The sequence below is a fragment of the Ailuropoda melanoleuca genome, chromosome 4 (genome assembly GCF_002007445.2).
Source record: "Ailuropoda melanoleuca isolate Jingjing chromosome 4, ASM200744v2, whole genome shotgun sequence".
In the NCBI taxonomy this organism is placed as follows: Eukaryota; Metazoa; Chordata; class Mammalia; order Carnivora; family Ursidae; genus Ailuropoda; species Ailuropoda melanoleuca.
In genome coordinates this window covers 7738738-7760564 of record NC_048221.1, presented here as the reverse complement: position 1 = coordinate 7760564, position 21827 = coordinate 7738738, and the positions used below count along the sequence as shown (strand labels likewise).

General features: G+C 55.1%; 1 protein-coding gene across 9 annotated transcripts in view; it reads right to left on the bottom strand.

The window, feature by feature from the left end:
- Positions 1 to 21827, bottom strand: part of DNM2 (dynamin 2) — an 84163-nt gene that overhangs the window by 42201 nt on the left and 20135 nt on the right. For all 9 annotated transcript variants that reach the window (XM_002921362.4, XM_019801913.2, XM_002921364.3 and 6 more), the window contains exons 2-3: positions 11795 to 11868; positions 377 to 526 (exon numbers count right to left, since the gene is read on the bottom strand). In XM_002921362.4, the coding sequence (XP_002921408.1) occupies positions 377 to 526; positions 11795 to 11868 (224 nt within the window). The remainder of the gene's footprint in view (positions 1 to 376; positions 527 to 11794; positions 11869 to 21827) is intronic.

The window sequence follows — 21827 nt, the reverse complement described above, 5'->3', positions numbered from 1 at the left end:
GCAGGCAAGAATGGCTTTCCGGCTCCTCTCCAAGACCCGGAAGACCTGGTTACCCTGGGCTGGTGTCATTAGGTGGCCGCCGTGACCTGGGAGCCACACTGTGGCCATCCCTTTACACAGGGGCGTACAGGTGTGATTTGCCCCAGTCCCCGCCACTCCCAACAGTCTTCCCACAGAATGCTGTGTTTCCTGAGAGCTGAGACTGATTTCTCAGTGCCAGGGTCTTATCAAAAAATGGGAAGACAGAGATCAAGTGCACGTGAAGAAAAATGGGCTCATATTTTTTGTGAGAGAGTGGCCGACCCCACCCACGAGTGGCACAGAGTCAGCTCCCCTCCGCCCTGACACCCAAAGGGTCTGTGCCTGTGCTGCCTACCGTGGGGCGAGTAGACCCGCAGGTTGATGGGCACTGGGGAGATGCCTTTGTTGGTCCCCGTGACCCTGTCAGTCTCCGCTTCGATCTCCTGCCGGACTTCATCAAAGTCTGTAAACTTTTTGGACTTACAGTGCAAAAACTCAGCGTATTCTGAAAAAGGAAGAAAGATGTTCAAAATGAGAAAGAGAAGCAGTCTCGTTTGTGGGTAGGGAGCCGATGGCCTTCTGAGACAGGTGCCTTGTCAAGCAGAGAAAGCAAAGAATCAGTCACAGTGGCTCCGGGAATTTGGGGCGCAACAGATTCATTCTCAGAGAAAATATCTGCAGGGGGCGTTCCTACAGCCGAGCCCCCTTCCAGACCTCAGGGAATTCCTCAGAGAACAAAACCAGCCAAGATCCTGTCCCCAGGGGAACGGAAACTCTCGTGAAGTATTTTGTGAAATGACATGTCATGACAAGCTATGAGGAAAAAAAACAGAAAAACCAACAGGTGGGTGTAACCAGCAGTTGTCACTTTTGGATGAACAGGACAGAAGGGGAAATACTGGCACAGGTCACCAGACAGCAGGTGGTGCAAGCGTGAGGAAGCTGCTCCCTTGGTGTTGTCAGTGAGACCGAGTCCGGAGTCGTGATGAAGGAGCTCCGTTGCTGTGGGTCAGTCACAGGAGGTGCAAGCCGCTGTCCTAGTAGGATCCTGAGCTGCCGGCTTGCCAAGATCCCAGACGCATGTCCCTGCGACCCGTCTGTCCTTCCTCCCCAAGGCACCTGCACAGTACGGGAACAGGGCGCCACTACTGGCCTCACCAAAGCCCTTCTCTTTGTCTCTCCTCACATTCTGGCCGTTCGCAGGGCCCCCCACCCAGACACGAACCCCTCAGGAGAACCGCTTTCTGGGCAGGGCCTCAAGTGGACGATAACAGAGGAGGCGTCTTCACGCCTCCTGAGTCACGTGACCAACAATCAGGGCCGGGCCCATCAGATACGGGATAAAGCAAAAATCAAATATGTTCGTCCTCAGATGTGGGGACTGAGTTTATAGACGTTTTCTGTATAATTCTTCAACTTTTCCATATGTTCCAATTTTTGTGGTAAAATGTTGGGGAGGGGAGACCCAGTAAGCTCAGAGGCCACGGCTCTGCAGTGATGCTAAAAAGAAGACGGAAGTCAGACACGCTGGCAAACAGCCCAAAGGACTGGACCACTACAGAAAGGCTGAGATGCGTCCAGCTGCGTCACCTGTAAGAGGACAAAACTAGAAACCTCCTCAATGTCCACCAGGAGGAGACCTGGCTACACAAATCCCAGCACAGACACATCATGAGCTGCCTCAAAAAAGAGGATGGAGATGGAGCCCGACAGAGACGGCCGGCCGCTATAGAATCGCCACCCTGACGCAGAGCGAGACAGAAAGAAGTGAGTGCGAAGAGGTTCGCCATCCCATCACCATGACCTAACCACCGTGGCCAACATTCAGCCCCTGCTGGCTCCAGCCAAGGCCTGTGGGTGGCCCCACGTGCCCCTCTGGGGCGAGCGCCTCAGCAGCAGGCATTTGTGCCACAGATGAGGAACCTGAGGAGGCCCAGACAGGGGAAGTGACTTGGCCCCAGCTCAGTGGTGGAGGTGGGACTCCGAGTTCAGATCATCTGTCTCCAGGTAGTGGCTCTCAGGTCACGTGGCCTTTGTGAGGCCACCAGCAGCCTCTTAACCTCTCTGAACCTCTGCTTCAGGGACCCAGGGGACTCTGTGGGCTCAGACGACTGAGAACCACCTCTACCGTGGGCACTGGGCGCCTGGGGACAGGGGCAACAAGGACACCACTAGCATGGGCACCCCCACCCCACCCCCATCAGCTGACCCAGTTCCCAAGGACAGTCACGCTTGAGCCCTCCACAGGGACAAGAGGAAACGCTTGGCTGCTCTTCCGGCAGCAGCCTCCGAAAATGGAACAGTTCCCCAACCCCCCACAGCATACCTCAGTTCTCATCCGGCTCAAGGCCCTGGGCTCAGCACCCACAAAACACCATCCCCCTTCCAGAAGCACAGCCATAGGACACAAGCCCTCTCCCTTGTAGACCGGGCCCTGCCAGGTCTGGTACCTGGAAGGCCCACTCCCGCCCCGCTCCTCCTCCAGGGCCTGCTTGCCTGTTGCCTCTCCCAGGGAGCCTTCCTAAACTCCACGCCACCTGACACCTCATCCTGCATCTTGGGCCTCCCCCCCATCAGAGCCAGGTCACCCTGGGATGGTGTTTATGGGACCAGGACCTGCCGGCTGTGACCCCTAGAGTCCAGTGTGCACTGGCAGTCTCCCCTTCTGCCAACTCCTTCATCTGCAGGCTGTGCAGATGGTGCCGGAAAGCCACAGCTTCTTCCCTTGGGAGTGGTGGGCAGCAGAAACCACACCCTCTGTGCCCAAGAGGAAGGTTCAGACGCCTGCCAGGCCCATCCCTCGCTGCCCACTTACTGGGCTCCTTGTCACTTTGGAACCATGTGCCGGATTCCAGGGTTGATTCTAACATTCAAAAGCTTCCTGACCAAGCCTGCTTTCCCCCCACAGCACCAACCCTCTTAAAGCCAGACCTTGGCCCTCCTTTCCTCAGAACTGTCCACAGCTCCCAACTCACCACCCTCCCCAGAGCCCTACAAAATCTCCTTCTCCCCAGCTTCTGACTTCAACTCACTCTCCTGCAGCCATTCAGGGCTTCTAGCTCAGGGCCTTTGCACTGGTTCTTCTTTCTGTCTACAGGCTCTCTCCCTAGCCTCCTTCAGGTTTGCTCAAGTGTCACCTTCTCCACGAGGCCTACTCTGGCCCCCATGCAAGATGATGAGCCTCTTGAGTTTTTCTTCCTTCCCTGCCTTATGACCCTCCAAGCACTGGCCGCCTCCTAACAATGCTGACCTTCTCACCTTGTGTTATTTTCCGGGTTCACCCGATAGGGCGGGTACTGGAAGCTGCACTGTCACTCTGTCCCTGGGGCTCCCTCTGGGTATACCTACTGACCGGCTCAATAATCGTCTGTGTGACTGAATGACTATCAGAAAGATAATATGGCCCCTGCTTCAGCTTCTGTAAGGCCGCCCAACTCCAAGGCCACCAAGCTGAATATATGGGAGACTGGACAGGACGGAGTCTGGCAAGGCCACCTGCTGTTTTTTCCTCTCTCTCTGCCCCCCCCCCTTCCTTCCCAAGATCTTGACAACAAAGGCCTGAGCTGGGCTCCTGGTCTGGTGGGAAGATGGACAGTGTCCAAGTGGACACTGTCACAGCAGGTGCCACAGACATGCCAAAGAGACTCAACACAGCAGAAGCCGGGGGATGGGGACCTAACCTGCCCGAGTTCAGCCCCAGCCCACCCCAGGACAAGTGAGGCAGGCCAGAGCAGGGGTGGGCAGAGAGCCCGTGCCTGCACCATCTCTCTGAGGTGGCGACTTTCCCCCCATTGCCTGAGGTTGCTCTGGGCCAAGGGGGTCTGGGGAAGGAGGGATGTCTCCTGTGGGTCAGGTCTGCCTCTGTGCTATGGTCTCCCTCTGAAGAGAATAGAATCCTGAGAAATAGACGGGAGGGCTCCACAGCCCTGTACATGCTGGAATGTCAGTGATTTTGTAATGATCCCCTGTCGCAAAGAGTAAGTCAGAGGCCTGAAGGCTGCGCTCAGAGTCTGCGATGCCTGGAGTCTCCCTCTCAACTCGCTCCCAGCAGCCAAAGTTGAGGTCCCCGCAGCAGAGCTGCACCGCTGTCCCCTGCCTAGCTGCTGTGTTTCCTAACTCTCCCTTGTTGGTGTGCAGAGAACAAGGCCAGTCTCACCAGTCCCTGACCCCTGATGCAGCACGGACAGCCCCACCCCCACCCCATTGCCACGCTGCCCTCTGAGCCAGGCCCTTCCCTGGGAGGAAGGGCAGCCCCAGGGTTTCCACAGGACCCGGCCCAGGGCCTGGAGTACACCAGGAATGAAGCAATAGACTGGGCCCTTGTCCAGCACTCGTGCTGCTAACCCAGAGGCGCCAGCCACCCTCTCCCACCGTCGGGCTTCCCACCTGCATCCTAACCGTGGGGCAGTGAACGCACTCACAGTTTTTTTCTAGAAAGCCGTTCTGCCCTCCTTCCAGGATTTGCTACCGCTTCCCTCATCTCCTTCAGGTCTCAGCTCTAAACAGCAGATGCCCTGCCGCCCAGCCCCTCCCTCCACGGCACTACCCACCCTGACAGGCCATGTGCCCAGGTGTTCCCCCTGCTAAGGCGGAGCTGCAAGACAGCAGACTTAGTTTTGGTCACCACTCTCTCCAGTGCCTGGTAGCTAGTAGGTGCTTGATAAAAATTACTGAGTGACCTATTCAAAGTCATTAGGTGCCTCAGCCTAGGACAACACCACCCCAAGTCCCAAGTGGGTCCCTGCTGTGCTAAGCAGCCAATCCCCACTTTGGATATCTCCCAGGCCCTTCGAGAAGGTGTCCTCAGAAGGGAGATGACAAGTGCGTGCTGCCACACCACCTTCCAGGTACTGGGCCACCCAGGGCACAAGGAAACAGCCCCAAGACAGTGGCCGGCTTCCCTCAGACCTGGCCTCCTCCTGTTTCAAAGGAGCTGGAGGAGGCCCACAGGCCGGAAGGCACCGTCCCTACCCCGCAGGCAGAGCAGGTGACCAACCTGGCCTAGCCCCTCTGGCCTGGAAAGGGTGAGTCAGGTGCCACATCATCATGTGGGGGAGGTGACAGGAAGAAGAGAGAGAGATGGGCATGCCTAGCCACACCCAGCTCGGAGTTCCAACCCCTCTCTCAGTGCCTCAGTTCCCCTACAAGGAAATGGGACAACACAGAACACAGCTGTGGGGCTGCTAAGAAATCAAATTCCAACGTGCTGGGCTCACAGGAAGCACACAGATAGCTTTGCTTCCGGTCAGGGAAATGCACAAGGCTGGCCTCGGGGTATCAGAGCTTTTTTTTTTTTTGAGAGAGAGAGAGAGAGCACGTGCATGCACGAGTGAGCAGGGTGGGAGATAAGGGCAGAAGGCGAGGGAGAGAGAGAACCCCAAGCAGACTCCACGCTCAGTGCGGAGCCTGACTCAGAGCTTGATCCCATGACCCCGAGATCACAACCTGAGCCGAAATCAAGAGTCAAACACTTCACCAACTAAGCCACCCAGGCGCTCTGGGGTCTCAGGGCTTTGCATGGAGGGAGGCCTGCCCTGGTCTTCATGGACATTTCCCATCCTTTCCCCATTCTCAATCCAGCAAGGAGTGGAAACCAGCCGGACTCCTGGCAGCGGGAGATGGGGTCTGCCTTCCCTAAACCTGGCATGACAGGTATGCTGGCCTGGGACGGGAGAACAGACTTGGGGGTTCAAATACACCCGGGAGATCCTGAGTACATGATCAAATGGGTCTGATCAAGAGGTGCTTTGCAGAGGCTTTAGCCAACCAAGAAGAGGCAAAGCCGTGGCACCCTTGAGCTTGCTTCCTCAGGCTCCCTCTGATTTGAGACAAATCATGCAGACCTCCCATTCTAGGACACACCGCCACTGGGAAGGTGTGCTATTGTGATTTATAGTAAGAAATACCTATTTGTATTTCTTCCCACCATTTTTGACACAGAGCTCCTAAAATCCTTGGAAAGCCCTAAGTGATAAGAGCAGTAAAGGTGTTTTAACATTCCTAATAAGCCCCTTCCAACCACACATCAGTTTATGCTAATGAGGAGACTTCCAGAAAGCACTTAAGGATGGGAGCTGCTTGCCAGGGGGACCAATTTATGTGATTAGAGGGCTGGAACTTTTAGCCCATCCCTACCCACCCCCACCTCGGAGAGGGCCAGAGGTTGACTCAATAGACAATGGCTAGCGATTTAATCAATCATGCCCATGTGATGAGGCCCCATAAAAATCCCTAAAGGATGGGGCTCAGAGAGCTTCCTGGCTGGTGAGCAGGACGAGGTGCTGAGAGAGGGGCACCCCTTCCTCACACCCTGCACCATCTGGTCCAGACTGCTCTTAGTGAGCCATTACTTTTAATCTGCTTAGTTTAAAAATTACCTAAGACCACACGGGGTGCTTGGCTGGCTTAGTCAGTACAGTTTGCTGTTCTTGATCTTGGGGTTGTAAGTTCGAGCCCCAGATTGGGTGTAGAGATTACTTAAAAATAAAATCTTAAAAAAAACAATTACCTAAAACCGCAACCACCAGGAAGTTTGATGGCTCACGGATGAGCCCTGCTCCTCCCTGGGAACCACCCCTTGGCCTCGTAAACCCTGGGTGCTAGGGACTGTTCTTGTGTGGAATGTGGCACCTCTCTTCCCTCTGGCTGCTCCTGAGTTCTATCCTTTTTATATTAACCACCCATCTAGGACGTAAACGGCTTCCCTGAGCTCTGTGAGCCCTCCAGCAAATTCACTGAGCCTGAGGAGGGGGCCCTGGGAACCTCAGATCTATAGCCAGGAGGCAAGGAGCACAGGGGACATCCCGGACTCGCGCTGGCAGTGGGGGTGGAGGGCGACAGTCTGGTGGGGCCGAGCCCTTATTCTAGAGGGTCTGACACTATATTCAGACGGGCAGGCAGTGTCAGAACAGAGGTGACTGTAGGCCACCCAGTCAACGTCCACTAAGAATTGGAGAACTGCTTGGTAGTGTGGGGAAAAAAACCCACGAACACCGGAGAAAGTGACAGCCCCCGACCTGACTCGCACCAGCTCCCGGCTCTGTTTCCTCATCGAGACACAAGGCCCATGCCCCAAGTGCTACAGAGTCTACCAGCTTTATAGAAAAGGCCCTGCCAGTGATAGGCTCACAGGGAAAGGGGCCACAGAAGGAGCTGTTGATAATCCCGCTGCCTCCCACCGGGAGCGAAGAGAAGCAGAAGCAGCCCACAGAGCATGCCCAGGTACCTGCCTAATGCTGCCGGAGCACGCACTGGGGGCCAGGCCCTGTGCTGGGCGCCGGAGAGAGCTGTGGACAAAGCACATCCCTGCCTTCTGGCACTGACATCTGGGGGGAGAGAAACCATTAAGAAAATATAAGAACAACAGGAGGTTATGAGATTCGTGCTGTGGAGGATCTAAGGCAGCAATGATTGGCGGAGGGACTCACACTTGGGAGAGGAGGAGGATGAGGACGAGGAAGGCGGGCAAGGTGTTCCAGGGAAGGAGCACAGTGAGGGCAAGGGCCCAGAGGCGTGAATGAACGAGCTGACCTTGAGGATGAGTGAGGAGGGAAGACTGTGGCTGCAGCTAGGGACCAGGAGGAGCTGAGGTCCCAGAGACCAGCAAGGTCCTGTTGGAGTCACAAGGCTTTGAGAAGGAAGCTGAGAGCCAAGCCCTGCCATCCCCTCTCTGGCCCCTGAGAACACCACCTGAGGTCAAGGGAAGGGAGGCTCGCAGGCCACATTCCACACAAGAACAGTCCCTAGCACCCAGGGTTTACGAGGCCAAGGGGTGGTTCCCAGGGAGGAGCAGGGCTCATCCGTGAGCCATCAAACTTCCTGGTGGTTGCGGTTTTAGGTAATTGTTTTTTTTAAGATTTTATTTTTAAGTAATCTCTACACCCAATCTGGGGCTCGAACTTACAACCCCAAGATCAAGAACAGCAAACTGTACTGACTAAAGCCAGCCAAGCACCCCGTGTGGTCTTAGGTAATTTTTAAACTAAGCAGATTAAAAGTAATGGCTCACTAAGAGCAGTCTGGACCAGAAGCCAGGCATCACTGGGTGTCAGAGGCGTCAGAGAGGAGGACTGAGGCCCAGCCACAGAGCCACATCGTAGGACTCCAGACCCCACAGGAGGCGGCAGCCACACCAAAGCCACACAGGGTGCCAGGGCCACAAGGGAAGTACCACCATCACCCCCATTTTACAGATGATGAAGCTGAGACACAGAGAGGGAGGCTGCTTGCCCCAGGCCCCAGACAATAGGGGTAGCTGTCTGGCTCCAGAGTCCTGTTCTTCAGAGTCACCTGGACAGAAGACTGCACTCTAGAAGCAGTGCAGCCCCATGCAGCCCCTAGAGGGCCCTCCACCAATCACCATGTCCCTCACTACACTTAGCCTCCTCCATCTTACTAATGGGATGTCCCACCTCCCACCCAGCTCTGGCACCTCTGCTGTTCATCGCCCTGGACCCCCCACCTCTAGGTCACTCTAGACTGCCCTTCTCCCCCACAGCACTCCCCCAGGCCAGGCCTCATCACCTCTTGCCTGATTCGAGGCTAACCTCTCCCTGGCCTCCCTGCCTATCTTTCTTCCACAGGGCAGCCAGTGGACTGAGCCAGTCTCCCCCCACCCATGTGCTCTTTGGGCTCTCACTGCCTAATCCCTCACCAGACTGTCAGGCCATGTCACCTGCCTCCTGACCACCCCCCACCCCCAGCCCCACTTCATAGCTCCACACATGCTGTTATCCCTGCCCCAGAATGTTCTCCCTGGGCCCCTGGCCCAAAGTAAATCCAACGGCCAGTATACTCGCCCACACCCCCAGTCCTTCCCCCTCTCAGCCTGACCACGGCATCCCCCATCTGCCGCCCCCACGCTGCCTCCCTGGCAGCTGGCTGAGGTCCAGCAGGAAATGGGCACACATCTGCTGGCAGCAGTAAGAGACTGAAGATGCCACAGTCAGGTGGAGAAGGAGGAGTATGTGCTGGAACACGGCAAGGGCCACCACCCATATGGGACACCTGGGCCTCGGTTCCCACCTCCACCACCAGCCCAACAGGATCCGACCGCAATTCTTTTTTTTTTTTTTTTAAGATTTTATTTATTTAACAGAGACAGCCAGCAAGAGAGGGAACACAAGCAGGGGGAGTGGGAGAGGAAGAAGCAGGCTCCCAGCGGAGGAGCCCGATGTGGGGCTCGATCCCAGAATGCCAGGATCACGCCCTAGGCCGAAGGCAGACGCTTAACGACTGCGCCACCCAGGCGCCCCCCGACCACAATTCTATCTCCATGGCTGCCACCCTGTCACCACCTGCCCCCAGGCACCACTCCCACCTCTTCCAGTCCCCTGCCTTGGGCGGGGTCCTGTGGTCTCTCTCACCAGCAGCCACAGGATCTGGTGAGGTAACACCTGGGCCTAAGGATGCACCCCACCAAGTAGGTTTAGGGCTGGGCTCTCACAATGACGCTCCTGTGTAATCTTGGGCAAGTGGCTTCATCTCTGGAAGCCCGAGTTCCCTCCTCTGTAAAGCAGGGATGATGGGAACAGAGACCCCAGCATTGGTTCAGGTCAGGCACTAGGCTGATGTGCACCCTCAGAGTTTCTGCCTTCAGTGCTCTTCGCATCTGCCACTCTCCGGAAGGAGGGCTCCCCCTTCCCTGACACCCCAACACACCTGTCAGCCTTGGTTAAAACATCACTTCTTCAGAGAAGCCCTAGGATGCCTCTCTCTCTAGGATGAAGTTAGTCCCTCTCCCCTCTCCACACACACTCCAATCTGCTGGGGGCCAGGCCTTCCTGTCTCCCCCCCACCAGTCTCCTGCTTCTGTCCCCTGACACCAATGGGAATGCCAGGTGGCCATGTGGAGGGTGCTGGCAGCAACCCCGGTCCCATCACTGCTGTGCCCTGGGCCTGGACCAGCCTGTGGCATGCACTAAGTGCTCAGTGGACCACAGCTGGTGACGGCCACGATGGAGATGATGGGGGAACTCTCTCACCATGACACAGCCTGCCACCTTCCAGTGCAGAAAGCCAGCAGACCTGTTCTCCCAGCGGGCCATCAGGAACAGGCCAGAAGAAAGCACAAAACCGCAGCCCTTCAGTCAGCACCACACAGGGAGGACCAGGAGTGTGCCAGGCACCGTGCTGCGGGTTGAACGTATTGAATAACGTAGTCTTCATGGCAACTAACAAAGTCTGCTCTATTATTATCTTCACTGTCCAGACAGGAAACACATCGTGAGCAGCAGTCCCTCCCCAGGGGCCATGAGGCCAGTAAGCTGCAGAGTCACGATCTGAACGCAAGCAGTCTTAGCTTGCAGGGCCCACCCACCAGGGCAGAGGCTTTCCCCGTGTGGCCAGGGGCCAGAAGCAGGCGCATCAGCATCAGCTGGGAACTCATTAAAAATGCAGATCCTCAGTCCCCACCCTCCACCAGCCTGCTGAGTGGAAAGCGGGAAATCCACTGGGCCAAGCCTTACATGACTCTCTGAGCTCTGTCATCTGAAACCCGCGGCTCTGCTGCTGCCAGTCTTGGCCCAGCTGATTGGACACCTAAATCCATAGGAAGCAGCCCATTGGCTCGCCTGTGGCCTATGACATGGCAGAACTCACAAAGACGGGGTGCGGGCCACGCCCTCTCGCAGATGGGCTGGGCGGAGTTAGAAGATGAAAACCGGAGCGCTTGACAGGGACACAGCGTAGGGCAGGGGCTGACGTCTGACCAGCCTGGTGCCCATCCCGGATCGGATAGTCAGAGTAAAGGCAGATGGCCTGGGTGCCCAGCACAAAAGAAGATGGCCTGGCTAAGCTTCAATTTGCCCGTAAAATGGGGGTGTGTCAGCTGCCTTCCTAGCACCAGTGGGTCTAACCGGGCGGTGCGGTGAGCCTGGCGCCCTCTGAATAACAAACCGACCAAGGCTGATAGTCCCGGTCAGTGGGGAAGACGCAGAGGCCAGTAAGCTGCACAGTCAAAATCTGAACCCAGGCAGTCAGCGCACAGGGCCGACCCACCAAGGCAGAGGTGGTGCTCTGGGTTCTGGAAGGAGGAGAGGCCATGCTCCCAGAGCTCCCCTGTCCCCTTCCAGCTTCTGACCCAAGATGCTTTCCAAGGAGGATCAGGTGGGTTTTATGCTGGGAGACATGTCCACCTCAGGCCAGACTTGTATAGAAGGAACAGAAATAAACGGAGGCCACCGAAGGGACGACAGAAAAAAATTTACACGTGGGCCATTCTATATTCAATGGGTGGGCCTCTTCCCAAAGTCAATGTTGTCATCGAAACAGACATGGTGGTGATGCTGCTCTAACAAAAATAACGAGACAGGACAACCGAGTGTAGGAGGGGATTGATCAGAGCAGCTGGAAAACTAGCCAGGGAAGATATCCGGGAGGAACAACTGGGCATCAGATACCATGCAGGAACGATTACTTTTCTTGGGTGTGGCTCTGTGACTGTAGGAAGGTATCCTTAGTGCAAGGGGAGGCTCACTGAAGCGTTCTGGGTTGACGTGCCACAGTGTCTGCTACTGACTTTGAAAGCGTTCAGCAAAAATGTGTTATCCATAACAGCAAGCAAACATGGCGCCTAGCAGCCTGGTCACAATGGAGGACACGAGGGGTGGGTGTTCACCGAACTGAGCTTCAACTATGCTACACAGGTGGAGACCATGAGTTCAAGCCCAAATGACAGCCCAAGACCCCAGACACTGCCATCGGCCCCCTCACTCCTGCTGGGCGCTGCGTCCATGCTCATTTCGTGCTGCAGCAGCGAGCTGTCCCACTGTACCTGTTTTTGAGAAGATGAGCTGCAGAATAAGAGGCCGCCGGGTGACGATTCCTGAACCTCGGGGAAGGAAGTCCCTGTGGGAGGGGAAAAGGACAGAAGTTACTCACGCGGCTGGCTTGCAGGGCAGGAAGTGTGACCACACATGTGGAGCAATCCCGTATTGCAAATGGGGCAATGTCAGCAGAGACACCAGTCCCAGCCAGGCACTGGGGAATGCTCTGACCTTGGAGGGTCCTGAGGCCACAAGGGGCAGAGGAGGGACTGGAATGAAGGCTGCCATGAACGGTACCATTTCCCTCTGGCTGGCTGTGCACCAGCCCCAGCCTGCCCAAAGAGCCCTTTCATGGACAGATATTTGAACAATCTCCCCCACACCTCAAAGAGATCAGTATGTGTCCTACCTATGTGTTACAAATTAATATAATGCCATATGTATGATATAAAGATGAAATGAAAGAAAAGTAGTTGATGACAAAATATGATATGTTTCATGCCCCAAAAGAACAAAGCTATACAGGCAGGAAGTGTATCAGTGCTCGCTCAGGGGTGGGAAACGAGGAGGGAGATTTCTGGAGTGCTGGACACATTCTAAAACTTGACTGTGATGGTGCTTACTTAATATTTACTGTAAATTTACTAAAAATATCACTGCATTTGAAATGGGTAGATTTCCTAATACATAAACAATCCCTTGATAAAGCTGTTAAATAAAAAATATAGCCTGTGTCTTTCACTACGGAAAGACTCAGCACCACCCGCACCGGCTTACACTAACACCTGTGGATTCATGCAGAGTGGGACCACCAAAAGGCACTCTGGACCAGCGGGAAAGGAAAGCCAAAGAGCAGGGGTCCAGGTGGGCACTGAAGTAGAAGGGGCATCTTCAGAGAGCATCAAAGCCGTGCAAAGGATTCTCGTGTTGTCTCATACAAAATGGAGAAAGGTTCTAGGTTCAGAGAATTTCAAACAAGGTTTGCACCTAGATAAATGTTTAGATCACCGGCAATTTGTGCGGGACACAGGACAAGTGGTAGGGGGCATCCCAGCTGGGATGGTCAGAGAAGGCCCCTCTTGAGAAGGGGAAACAAGAAGTGAGCTACATGCAGGGGTACGGGACAGGCAGGGGGGGAAACAGCGAGGAGGCCCCCAGCTCCCCAGGTTCTAAAGTCAGTTCTCACCATGGCCCTCAACAGAGGGGGCATCCCAGTGTCTCCAGGAGAGCAAAGCCACTTCAAGCCAGATGCCAGGCTCTCCCAGGGACAGGGCAGGCCTGCTGATAGCTGTTTACCTCTCAAGCACCACACATGGCCTTGGCTCTGGCCCTCCCAGAGCCCCAGGCCCCCTAGCTCAGAGACAAAGACCTGAGAGACAGGGACAGAAGGACCCTCGCACATCAGAGACATGGCACCCTGGAAACCATCAGCGCCAGCCCTCCAACACAGAATCAGTGACAGCAGCAGTGACAGTGTGTGTGTCTTTCGCCAGAATCTCCCACTCCACCTCTTAAACGCAATGGAATGGGTTCATGACCGAACAATACAGAAGCATGGGAATGCATCCCTCACACCGTCTATGTGCCCCCTGCAATGCTGCGTGTGAGACTGACACAGGTTCCTTTTCACCGCTGACCCATTTGGTGGCATGGACGGGCCACAGTTTGCTCATCTGTTCTCTCGTTGACAGGACATTTGGGGTCTTTCCAGTTCGGGGTCATTAACAAATACAGCTGCTATGAACATTTGCACACATGCGTCTTGTAGACACACGCCCCTGCTTCTCCTGCTGAGTCAGAGGGTAGACCTGAACAGGCAAAACTAGTCTCTGGAGATAGAAATCAGAGCAGTTGGTTCCCTTTGGAGAACTGATTAGAAGGGGCACGAGGAACCTTCTGGGATGACAACATCCTCTATCTTGATCTGTCTGGTGGTTTCCTGAGTGTATGCATTTATTTAAAAAAACGAAAAACAAAAAAACCCCAAGGTCACTAGGCATCAGGGAGTGGTGGGAATGTGGATGAAATTCATGGGGTCTGGCCTCTGACCCCAGCTTACCCAGCCTCTGGGCCCGCACATCTGACTCAAAAGCTGCTGGCATCTCCCCAGCCAGGGCCAAGCCTTCGGCCACTGGTATTGGCAGATGCTGTCCTGTGACTGTTCAGGGCATGGCTGGGGGGCCAGGCACCGGGAGCACAATGGTAACACCACAGACAACAGACAATGAGAGCCCCAGCAGAACACGAGGAGGACCAGCATGCTGCCCAAGAGAACCCCAAGAGCTCTGGGCACATGCAGGGAAGGCGGCTTTCTGGGGCCAGGACTTGGTGGGGGGTGGGAAGGATGACTGGAGGGTACGGCCTGGGCAAAGGAGGCACGGCCAGAGTGGGAGAAGGCTGAAGGACCAGGCTGGGCACGCGCACACAGCCTCACGCACCAGGAGCCCTGGGATTCCTTCAATTGAGCTTCCAGAAGTTCTCAGTGGAAAGAGCAGCAATACCCACCCGCAGCCTGGAGAGCGCCCCCCAAAAGCAACTCCCCAGAAATCCCCAGGAGGCTCGGTGAGGAAGGGCCTGTCCAGCTGTGCCCCCAGGTCCCCCAGGGTTTTCTAACACAAGGCAGCAGGAGCACTCTTGGGCCTTCCTAAGCAGCGGGAGCACCTCTCGGGTGGGGCCTTCCTTCCCCTGGGAAGGAAACCACCTCCCCAAGTATCTCTGCCCAGGACACTGTCCACTTATCTGGAATCAACTCTCAAGCCTCAGTTATCTGCTTCCTCTGCCCTCACCCACCCCACCCACACCTGCTACGAGGGCCCCTGTATACCCAGCCTGCCCTGCACACAGTGTGACTCGGGCCAGCTTCCCTGTCTCTCTCGTCTTGGTTTCCCGGTCAGTAAGATGGAGTAATTCCGCCCACCCAAGGTCACCTGGGTACCAAACAGGCACCCCATGACTCACCCCCCCCAACAGCTCTGGCTCCAATGCCACCTCCCTAGGGAGACTTCCCACCCTCGCTCACAGCTTCAGCCCCCACCCCATGCCCTTTCCACATTCATCTTTTCCCTCATCACGAACACTCCAAGCCTCTCATCTGCTAACCCACCCCTCTCCACCACGCAGCTCCCCAGGACAGGACCTCCGGTCTATTCCGTTCCCTGGCACAGAGTTGGGGTTCAGTAAGTGTTAACCATGATCATTTCTGCACCAGGCCCAGACCTGGTCCCAGGATCCTCCTCCTGGGTTACATACGGTTATCTCTCTAAAGCAAAAACCAGGGATCCAAGCCTCCCTCCTGAAAAGTCACCTAATCCATCCCACGCTTGACAGGGTCTTCTATCTGCCCATCCCACCACCCCCATATCACCCCTGCATCCTCCACCTCTGGGATTTCTGTACTTCTGGCTTCCAGCCTTTGCAGGGACTGTTCTCTCTGCCAGAAAACCCCTCTGCACAGGCACTGCCCACCCTCCCGTGGGCAGATGTAGTGGACTGCACCCCTCCCTCCCAAACGCATACCCCTTCTTACTCCCACAACATGGCCTTCAACAGAAATCCAGTCCTGTGACAGCATACGACTTCACCTGGCCTGGTCACTATTGGAGCTCCACTAGAACAGTGCTTGGCATATAGCAGGTGCTCATTAAATGTTTGGTGAGTGGCCAGGCAGAATACAGACTCTGGAGCCAGAGAGCCTGGGTTCAAAGCCCAGCCCTGACCTCCTGAGCTGTGTGGTCCTAGGCAGCTCTCCACCTTCTCTGGGTACTGGCACAGCCATCTGTGCGATGAAAGGATGCCACTCATCCTTCAGGGAAGATCTTGCTGGCCGCCTGACCTGCACAAGTCACTTCACCCTCTTGGAGCCTCACTTTCCAAGCCCTAAAATGAACCACCTCTCCCTAGAAAGTAATGAGGGCTCCCAGGGCACAGGTGGTAGGGAGCAGGGAGGGAAAGGCACAAAAGGAGGTGGCACCAGGGGCAGATCAGAAGCCCCAGCTGTTTATTTACTGTTCTTTGAACAGAGCATAAGATCCCACGAGGACCCCTTGGCTTCCAGCCCCCCACATGGGTGGGGATGCCTGCCTGAGGGAATGATGGAGCCTTAAAATCCAGGCTGACAAGTGAGCAGGTGGAGGCCTTCCCAGGGGAGGGAAAACAAACAGATAAGCCAGCAGAGGATGAGTCAGAGCTGGTAAGCGCCCAGGTGACCCCTCACTCGGGCAGCATAATAGCAGGAGGCCCAGCAAGTGCCCTAGGCTGGGATACCTTCCTCATCACCATATCCTCACTGGGGTCACTCAAAGCTTCAGAGTACCAGGAGACCTCAGCACAACACCAGCCACGGGAAGAGCCCTCAGCAGGAGGCCCACGCTCCAGGAACCCTCACTCTTTCAGGCTGATAAGAACCCAGATAGGAAGCACTGGCTGCCCCCCTAGCTCTTCTCTAACCCCATCTTTGGCAACATCTCAGCAAACCCTCTAGCAACACCAAAAGAATGACACCAGGGCCAATACCCCCATTTCCCAGGTAAGCAAACTAAGGCTCAGAGTTTCAGGGCATGCCCAGGCAACTCAGCGAGGAAGGAGCAGAGCTGTGATGGGAACACACGTGAGATGTCAATGAGGCAGACCCCCCCCCCAATCACCCCCGCACCTCCCAGGGCCTCCTTTGTGGTCTTGCTAGGACAGAGGCAGAGTTCATCGCTGGGCCTCCGGAGCCTCACCACCCAGTCCACGTGCCCCACTGGTCCCCACCCAATCCCTGCCTCATTACCACCATCTGGATGCCATCCAACAGTAACCACTGGTCACCCAGAACCCAGCCCACATTCAGTGGCCCCAAGCAGGTGCCACTGTGTCCTTGTGGTCAACCCAAGGGGCAGGCAGGCTGACTCAGACTGCAGACCCAGGGCTCCTCCCATCCCACAGCAAGCCCTGCTGACTCCACCTCCAAATGGAGCATGAATTGGCCTACTTCTCTGCACATCCAAGGCCATCACGCGGGCCATCTGTGCTTGCCTGGACCAGTGCAGCTGCTGCCTCTCAGGCTACCCACCCTCACCCCCAGTGTGACCAGAGGGCACTTGTGGATGCCACGTCAAAGCATGTCCCCCCTCTGTTCAGAGGCTTCCCAAGGCTCCCACCTCCCTTGGGGTAAAACCCCAAGTCCTCTCAAGGCCCTGCACAACCTGACCGGTCACCTCCTGGCCCTCCCCCTCACTGGCTTAGCTCCTGCTATACTGTTCTCTGCCATGTTCCCCCAGAACAAGAATGGTCCTGCCTCAGGGCCTTTGCACTGGCTACTCTGTCAGCCTAAAACTCTCTCCCTGCAACATTCACAGGGCCAACTAGCAACTCCCAGACAAACTACCTCTTCTGTACCACTGCTCAGCACCTCCCAAATATAAAGCAGGTCCCACTTTGTTATATGCCATCTGGCCTGATTCTCAATTCTTCTCATAACTGGCATCTTCCAATTTACTGATTTGTTCATATGGCTATGGTCTGTCCCTTCTCTCCCACCCACCCATTACAGTGGCAGCCTCATGGGAGCAGGGTCCCCTGGCTGGCATGTTCTCTGGTCTCTCCTCAGCTCTCAACAGCGAACCAGGTACGAGGCAGGTGACCAATGTTTGTGGGATGAAGGACCAAACCTGCCACCGTCCAATGAGACTGCGGCTCAGATGGGGGTGGGCGGTCTTGTTGACTTTCACAACCCACTCCAGGTGCCACCCTTCACAGTTTCCAGTGGGCTCCTTCCTGCTCAGCAGTCCTGCAGCTTCCAGAACTGGCCCCACCCTTGGCTCTCCGCCACAGGGTCACCTGCTCCAAGGTCTCATCTGGAGGCCAGGCCAGGAGCAGAAGCAGGAAGTGGCCCGTGGAGTCGAGCAGCCATGGCTCTTGGGCCTCTCAGACCCCAGCTGGAATCCGGGCACTGCCAATTCTTTTCTGGACTATCTGTGCAGGTCTGGTCACCTTTCTGGTGGCCTCAGTTTCCTCATTTGTAAAGTGGGGATAATGTCACCTGCCTCAGATGGTAGTTGGAAGGATTTGCAAAATTCTTACTACGGTGCCCAAAAGAGACTATGCCCTATACAATCAAGGGAAAACTGGACACGATATGAATCAGACCATGACTCTCCTCTGCTCCAAAGGGCTCCCGATGGCCTCCAACTGCCCTGCCACCTCCGTACCCTCGTCCCCACCCTCACTCACTCCCTCACCCACACGGCTGGTCAAGGTACAGCAAACAGGCCAAACCTACTTCTGCTGCAGGGCCTTTGCACCTGCTGATCGTCTGCCCGGAATGACCATCTCCTCTGAGCCTTTCCACAATCCTGGCTTCCTCTGGTTCACTCAGGACTCAATTCAGATGTCAACTCTTTTGAGAGGCTTAACTGTCCCCTATTGACAACCCCACCCCACGTCACCCTGTTTTCATTCTCCTCAGTGGGTCTGCAAGGATGGCCTCTCCCTGCAGCAGTGCTTTCCAGAACACAATCTTTAACCACCTAGATGTCCATCAGCATGGAACTGGCTAAATCAATCTTGGAACTGGCCCAGGAAGCAATCCAGGCCACAGTGCTGAAAGCAAAGTGTGATGCATAGAACAAACTGCGTCCTCCAAAAAAAATGTTTTTAATGCCTGTGCACATTTCCTGCCTGTGTGGGGACAACAAACCGGGAGGGGACAGCTGAGTCCTTGACGGAAGTCATGTATAGAAGGCAAATGGAAAAACTTTCTGTTCTCAGTTTCCAACACGACTTGAATTTTGGTCTTCCATAACTTTTTTATAACTTTTATAACAGGTAAATATTAATTTGGGGGGCACCTGGGTGGCTCAGTCGGTTAAGCGTCTGCCTTTGGCTCAGGTCGTGGTCCCAGGGTCCTGGGATTGAGCGCTGTGTCAGGCTCCCTGCTCGGCGGGGAGCCTGCTTTTCCTTCTCCCTCTGCTGCTCCCCCCTGCTTGTGCTCTCTCTCTCTAATAAATAAATAAAATCTTTAAAAAATATATATATATAGTAATTTTTAACTTTTCAGTTGTACTGAGAAGCACCAAAGCAACCAGTCAGTCAAGCACCATTTTCATAGTTGACAGAAAAAACGATGGCAGTCGGGGACCCAAGCTCTTGAGTCTGCCCTCCTGGGGGTCACCTGAGCATCCTCACTGCTCTACCCTGCAGCACACAGCCTGTGTCACACGGCCACCCCAGCTGCATGCCAGCTGTGTGACCTTGGCAGCAGGGTCACTCACATCCTGGGCCCAGTCTCCTCACCTATAAAATGGGGTGTGGTGGGGACAGGGGAAGACAGTGCGGGTGCCAGGGCGCGAGTCCCCGCTGCATCTCTATGGCCTGCTTGGCCACTTAGGGATCCCTAGTTCTGTGCATGTCACCGCGCAAGGGACCCAACTGAGCCCAGAGGCAGCATGTTGGTAAATAGGCAGGAAAGAAAGCCAGGCAGTGCCCTACCCACACTCCCAGCATTCCAGAACCATCCTCCTTGCAGGCTCCTTCTTCAAGTAGGAGAATGGGTTTGTGTCCTCCCCAGTCCCCTTCCCAGAGCCCCTCCCAGATGACGGGGTGAGGAAATGTCCAGACAGTGTCACACAAGACAGGATGGCCTTACTGACCTTTCTCGAGCCATGCCTTCCACACCCCCGACAACCGATCTCTCAGCAAATCCTGCCTTCAACGTAGCCAAACACATCCCCCGGCCCTCTGCTCGGTCCCACCCTGCTTAGGCTGAGTCCCCTGGGTCACAGCCATCCTCCCCAACCCTCCATGCCCCACTCTTGCCCTGCCCCATGTGTTCCCAGCCTGGCAGCTAGGGAGAGCTTTGTAAACCACAAGTCAGATCATGCTGCCCACATAAAACCCACCTGTGGCTTCCAGAAAACTTGGGACAAAACCAGTGTCCTTGCCGCAGCCCACAAGGCCCAACGCCAGTGCCCCATCACCTCCCTGCCATTCTCCGCTGGCTGCCCCAGCTCCCGCCTCTGGGCCCCGCTGACATCTGACATCAGCCTTCTTCTGGGCTCCTTTGCCTCCAGATGTCCCCACAGAGCCCTCCACTCTTCCTTTGGACACTGGCTGGACAGCACCTGCCGGGAGAGGTCCCCTGAGTGCTTCCCCAGGCAGGGTTCTGTCCCCTCTCCATGCTTCCTTCCTGCATACTGGTCCCCATGTTGAACTGTCTGCTTTGTTCATGGCCTGCTCCCCCATTCCCAGAACCATGTACCGAGCCTGGCACACGACAGGTGCTGAGGAGTGCACTGCAGGAGGGGCCGGCATCTCCAGGGTCCGCACAATGCGGCACTGAGCTGAGCTCCCTGCATACAAGTCTTCGTTCTGCCTTCAAGGGCCTCTCACCAACCCCACTTCTCAGATGGGGAAACTGAAACTAGAGAGGTTTGGTCACCTAGACCAAAGCTACCTAGGCTAACAGCAACCCCTCCCCACCACCAACAACCAGTGAGGCACCAACCCAACTGGCCTCATTCCTGTCCCCATCTGCCGGCACCATCCTGGTCACCACACCGGAAACAAAGATGAGCTCTGACGACAGGACGGCCAGGCACAGCTCCCTGTAGGGATAAATTGGCCGGCAGATCTTGACAGTGGAGAGCACAGAGGCTATAGCTGGACAGCCTCGCTGTGAGACCAGAACAAGGGCCCTCACTTGCCTGGATCTCGGTTTCTCCATCTATAAGATGGGGATAGTAACCGTGCTCACCCCGTCAGGCTGTCAGCAGGCTTAGAAGGACAAGACAGAGGAAGCCCAGTGCCCGACACACAGAGGGCCCTATCCCACAAGACGGGTTGATAGGGTGATGGCAGGAAGGGAGACCTTCCTTGGCACCTCAAGAAGGACCCTGGCACAGTCTCTCCTGGCAGACCTGGCAAGATGTTTCTAAATCTGCTCCACTCCAAACAGCAATCCCCGCCTAGGGATCAGCCCTGGGCACAGCAGATGCTCAGGCCTGTCGCCTTACCCCAAGGCCCTGTCTGGAGGGGGAAATGGAAAGCTCATGCAGGAGAGAGCGGACTTAGTTGGGCTGGGCTGGACTGAGGACTAGCAAGCAATCGTACAGAGAGCACAAGACAAGGGAACAGAGGCAAGTCAACAGCAGTCGTGGGGAGACGTCAATACCCCATCCTCAATAATGGACAGAACACCAGACAAATGATCAACAAGAAACAGAACACATGACCACCACCACAAACCAATGAGATCTATCAAACCTGCACAGAATACTCCACCCAACAACAGCAGAATACACACTCTTATCAAGGGCACACGGAACATTCTCCAGGTTAAGCTGTGTTAAGGTCAGGCGATAAAACAAGACTCATAAATGTCAAAGGACTGAAACCACACAAAGTATGTTCTCTGGCCACAATGGAATGGAGTGAGAAATCACTAACAAAAGGAAATTTGGGGAAACTTACAAGTACATGGAAATTAATAACAACACACTCCTAAATAACCAGTGAGTCAAAGAAGGAAACGTAAGGGAAATTAGAAAATACTCTGAGATGAATGAAAATGAAAGCACAACACACAGGCCAAAACTTACAGGCTTCAGTAAAAGCAGTATGCAGAGGCAAATTTATAGATGTAGGCACCTATATATTTTTTAAAAGATTTTATTTATTTGTCAGACAAAGAAAGAGAGTGAGCACAAGCAGAGGGAGCAGCAGGCAGAGTAGGCAGAGGGAGAAGCAGGCTCCCTGCTGAGCAAGGAGCCAATGGGGGACTTGATCCCAAGACCCTGGGACCCAAGAGCACCTATAGGCATCCCTAGGCACCTATATTTAAACAAAAAAAAAAAAAAAAAAAAAGGAAGAAAAAAAGGAGAGGGGAAAACCTGGGTGGCTCAATCAGTTGGATGTCCGACTCTTGGTTTTGGCTCAGGTCATGATCTCATGGGTTGTGACACGGAGTCGAAACTGGGTTCCCTCCGTGGGGAGTCTGCTTGAGATTCTCACTCTCCCTCTGCCTCTCCCCCCATTCTCTCTCTAGTAAATAAATTTTTTTTT